Source organism: Primulina tabacum, chromosome 13 (assembly GCF_025594145.1).
Source record: "Primulina tabacum isolate GXHZ01 chromosome 13, ASM2559414v2, whole genome shotgun sequence".
Lineage (NCBI taxonomy): Eukaryota > Viridiplantae > Streptophyta > Magnoliopsida > Lamiales > Gesneriaceae > Primulina > Primulina tabacum.
Window position 1 is genome coordinate 38,287,580 of NC_134562.1, and position 4,870 is coordinate 38,292,449.

At 35.2% G+C, this 4,870-nt stretch overlaps 1 protein-coding gene across 1 annotated transcript; it reads right to left on the reverse strand.

The window, feature by feature from the left end:
- Positions 1 to 538: 538 nt before the first annotated feature.
- On the reverse strand, positions 539 to 3,974 carry LOC142523173 (protein COBRA-like). Its single transcript, XM_075626828.1, has 6 exons — positions 3,710 to 3,974; positions 2,726 to 2,805; positions 1,960 to 2,416; positions 1,553 to 1,712; positions 1,165 to 1,445; positions 539 to 965 (listed from the first exon to the last, which is right to left on the reverse strand). Exons 1-6 carry the CDS (start codon positions 3,801 to 3,803, stop codon positions 667 to 669), a joined length of 1,371 nt encoding a protein of 456 aa, XP_075482943.1. The 5' UTR covers positions 3,804 to 3,974; the 3' UTR covers positions 539 to 666.
- Between the last annotated feature and the right edge of the window lie 896 nt (positions 3,975 to 4,870).

Here is a 4,870-nt window from a genome sequence, read left to right on the forward strand (position 1 = left end):
TAAAATTTAGTAAATACATTTTTATATTGGTAAAAAATTATTTTTATAATTTTAAAAACATATCGCCATAAAATCCAATTTGTAAAACTATGTCATACCTCCAACCGTGACACGTAGTAATAGTGTCGTCTGGGTAAAAAAAAAAAGAAAAAAAGAGAAGTGTCACGAATTTAAATAAGTTGACACATAAACATATAAGTTTTCAAAATAAATATATAAATATTCAAAGTTCTCAAAAAGTGTGGGAAAATGTTTTTGCAATTGCGGTTAGATCAAGTGTCGTCTCTTTCCTAAAGAAATTATGAGTTTGGGGCATGTTTTATTTTAGTTTTTTCAGGGTTTTGTATGTTTAAAAATTATCAAATATTCATTATTTAAAATTTAAAAGTTCATTTATCCAAAAAACAATAAATTTTATTTAAAAGAACTTGCACTTTTTTCACGCACGTCAACCAAGGATTGACTGCTTTTTCAGATTTTGGCCAAGGCACTGCTCATGCTCTGTATTTTTTTTAACAATGCTATTGACTACTACTCGTAGAAAGAAAAAAAGATAGTACTGATTAGCAATGTTACGCAGCTGCGAGAGAACAAATATTTCTACATCAACTATATTACAGGGAACCTTCCACTCTCTAACTCCAGATCAAGATGCTACAAGGATGATCACAAAAATGAGAAGTCAACTGTCTTCATCAGTGAACCTATAACTGTGATAATCAGCATAAACAACGAGATGTTTTTGCGAAAACCCGCATTTGGTAGATACGGGTATTTATCCGGAGGAGGCATAACACAGTTATCACCATTGAAATAGATTCTTCGAGGAAACGCCCAACCCTTCTCGAAACTGAATGTGTACTTGTCCTTCCGGAACAAAAGCTCAGACTGCGCATTTCCCGCATGGCCAGCTTGCATCAGTAAATCGTTATAAAATTTAATGCCCCATAACATTGCAGTATCATCTGCGAAAAATAAAATGCAACATCAGATTATTGGTATGTTAACCTCAACAGGAACTAACAAATCCGAATATTTCATGTCATGTGAAGTAAAGAGTGAGTATATATGTTACGAGAGCCGCTCAATCTTATGAACAACTCCATCATTACTTGAATAGCCATTGTGGCATTGCAACAGCGACAATGTAACATGATCCCTTACTTATGCTCTGGTATGGAGTTAGTGGTTTGTAGTTGAAGCTGAAAATCTGTGTTAGATTGTCAAAGTTCGGGTGCTGAACGACTAAGTTCCACTGCGTATAATTCATTCTGTAGTTGAAGTTAGTTATGGTGACTTTGACCCGCCAATACTCCTTGTAATTTAGTTTGACATGCCAGTGGATACGAATGGGGCACATATGATTTGTGCACTGGACTAGTGGAGCCAGGCTATTGCTCTTTGCACGATCTGAAACCACCGAAGCAAGGTGTGGTGAATCTGGACTGCAATGAAACAAAAGCAAAGAAGCCCCCCAACAATGAGTTATATTAATAAATGGTAAAAGTAGCAACGTTAAAGAAATAGAATGGGGATAAATAGGAAACTTTACTCGACACAGGTTCCCGGTTGTGTAAGGTTACTTGGGCATCCACAAGTACATGTTGGACAAGGAACAATAGTGTTGTTGTAAAAGGATGACAGTGAAACGCAGCAAGTGGGTGTTTTTTGGGCCAGAAATTGTGAATATGTGCATGTAACGTTCCATGTCACTGCAATAAGATAAGTGTGTGAAATTATCCAAGAATCTCAACTTAATAAGTGAGTGGCTAGAAACCGGAAGGAGAAACAAGAGACAAAAGCAGAGTTATGTGCTCTAGTAAATATGCTCTTCTTATTTTTTAAAAGAGGAACATACAGAGAATCTGTAAAAGCCATATTTTTCTGATCACCAGATCATGGCCCTCTTAATTGCATGATAAAATTATAAAAGCCCAACCAACCAAATAAATAACTTACTCATCGCCTGTGTCACTCTCCTTCCATCAGAAGTAATATATTTAGTCGGTTTCACAATTTTTGCAGGTCCACACGTGTAGCCGGGACCGGGGGCTTTCAAAGTGAAATTCTTAGGCACCCGAACTGTTTTATTTGTGGTTCCAGCTGCCCCGACACTAAGTTGGAAGGAGCCTGCAGAATTCACGGGATCTTGCACCCATGAAGTAATCACCCCTCCTTTACAACAATTAGCAATCTGTTGATTGTAAGGAGTTCCGGGTAACAAGTCCACAATCGTCGGATCTTTCTTACAGCAATGTGGAATACTCCCTTTAAACCTCGAACAATCTCCTTGCTCGGTAGTTTGACCACCCATCATAGCCCATATCACCTCCTTTTTAGCCCAAGTCCATCCTAAAGTCCAACCCGGTGCTTGAATGTGACGATATTGTTGAAAGTTGAATATTGTAACAACAGCCTGCCCCATTTCAGAATATGTGAATTTAAGCTGGTTGATAAAATATAACCTTAACTGAAATTTGCATGGTAAAATATTTGACACAAAAGGCAAACACAATATATTTGCAGACGTACTTGTTGAAACTAGATTGGTATTCTTTTGCTTGTAGATATTGTGGTTATCCTATGAGCTCACTTCATAAGTTTTGTTTTTTAAATTCAAAAATTTACATTGTGATATGTTGCATCGACACTAACTCTATAATAACGAACGGAGAATTGGAAAAGTGAAGCCAAAAGAGACTTCTAGTTTAGTATAAACACTTACAATATAGCCATCAGGGTTCCAAGTGGTAATGTCCCACTTAATTGTGATATTTCCATTAGGATCAAGCGCATCATAGGCTTCTGATAAAATATTAAAGAAAACAAACACACATTAGAATTCCAAGTACTTGAATATTTCACTGATATTCCATCAAAAAACAAGACACATGTTCAAAATATAAGATGAAATCATAAAAGCTATTAAACCTTGAACAACGTTAACACATTAATCTAAATTCATGTTTTCCTGTACATTAACATACAAATCGCCGGTTATGGTGATGCATCCTACATTGCTGTTAGGAACTAGAATTCTATGGCCAATCCCGAAGAATCATCCTTCCCTCGGATAAATATTCACATGAGAGAATTTCTATCTTGGTATGACATATTTCCCCAGTTAGCATCTACAAATATGTTTCCAGTATATTTTTTGAACAATTTCACGATGTTAAGAACCAACACCCATCTCCAGAAGATTCCCAATAAATGACAGATTGAAGTATAGTACAGCAGTTGGAAGATGGACATTAATAATAAGGCTGGTCAATGAACTCAAACCCATACGGAAGCTAATGGTAAACCCAAAGACATTGAAGATTTTCACCCGTCATGACTTCTTCCATGGACAAAAGGAAGAAAAAATTATCAAAGGTTTGCACTCGACCAACTTGAATTTTCTCAAGTTTCATACAATTAATTCAACTGGAACTCCCCACTCAATTGTCACTCAAAATCAAAGCCCATGTGAAACAAAATGTAAAGAGAGAACCAACCAAACAGTCGCATTCGATATCTACAGACCCATTCGCAGTAAATAGAATACACCAGCTTTACTTTTTTACGATTAATCGAGACCCGTTAATTTCCACATTTTTCATCCTAGAACCTCCGGACCTTCGTCAACCAAACAGTCACATTCTGTATTCACATACAACACAAAAAAAAAGGAAAAAGAAAAAAGAAGTTATAATGCAAAGATTACCTGCGGGAGTAAAGCTGAAACAAGAAAGCAAGAGGGCCAACAACACGGCGGATATCTTGAACTCAAGGATAGATCTAAAGCATCGTACTTCCATATCCGGAGTTTCCTGAGTTTTCTTGGATTAATTATGACTCGCAGTACCCACTGCTTTATCAAGTTCTGCAAGTAGGATGAGTAGAGTGAGGGAGAGTGGAGAGAGAAACCACGAGGTGACAAGAGCTTGTTCGAACGAAACCTTTGAGGGGGATCTTTTCTTTTTCTTTTTTTTCGAAAAACATCTTCTTTTTATAATTGTAAAAATAATCTTGAACGCCCACTGTGCATTTATTTGCTTTGACTTTCTTTCTATGTAATTTTGTGGATGCTTTAAACCGATTTTGATGACCGTCCATTTCACTTTCACTCTTCAAATTAATTGCAATGCGTGACACCGTACAAAAATTTACATGTATATTACATAATAAACATATTTTAGCATGTTTATTTATTGAATAACAATGCCACGTGTACAATCAAATTTATACAACGATTTTTACAACATAAAAAATTCAATACAAAATAAAAAAAATTACAAATTTATTCATTTTCAAAAATTAATGAATACAAAGACGGAAATTGTGATAATATTTTAATTTTATATGTATATCAATGATTTTTTTGATGTATGATAAATAATTAACGATTTGATTCATATGAAATAAATAATTAACTATACAAAATTGCAAACCTAAATATATTTTAAAAGGCACATTGCATTTATCATCCCATAAAATAAACACGAACCTCTCGATGTTAAAATCAGTGCGTTTTACACCATATATTTTTTTAAAAAAATTAGCCCTGTTTGCAATAAGTTGCATGTCCGAATTTTTAAAACATCATTAATTTTATACAGTACTTCAAATCCCACATCGATTCGCTTTTATTTGTTAGTACGATAAGATCATTGTGGTTGTCCCTGTCGATCACCAACTAATGAATCAAATGTTGTCTGCCTGAATTATTTACCAGCAGCCCAAATAAGCTAGTGATTAAGAGTGGGCCTCAGGACTCGGGGATATTCATTGACACTATCTAAAAAATCCAAATTGCATATATACCGCGCCTCATGCATGCAATAAAAAATTCATGAGAAGTACATTCCATTTTAAAATTTTATTC

Excerpts from the sequence above, each read along its gene's own strand:
- LOC142523173 (XM_075626828.1), bottom strand. The coding sequence starts at position 3,803 with ATGGAAGTACGATGCTTTAGATCTATCCTTGAGTTCAAGATATCCGCC. Across the intron at positions 1,446-1,552 it reads CAACCGGGAACCTGTGTCGA|TCCAGATTCACCACACCTTG; the intron begins GTAAAGTTTCCT and ends GTTTCATTGCAG. Across the intron at positions 966-1,164 it reads AACTCCATACCAGAGCATAA|ATGATACTGCAATGTTATGG; the intron begins GTAAGGGATCAT and ends TATTTTTCGCAG.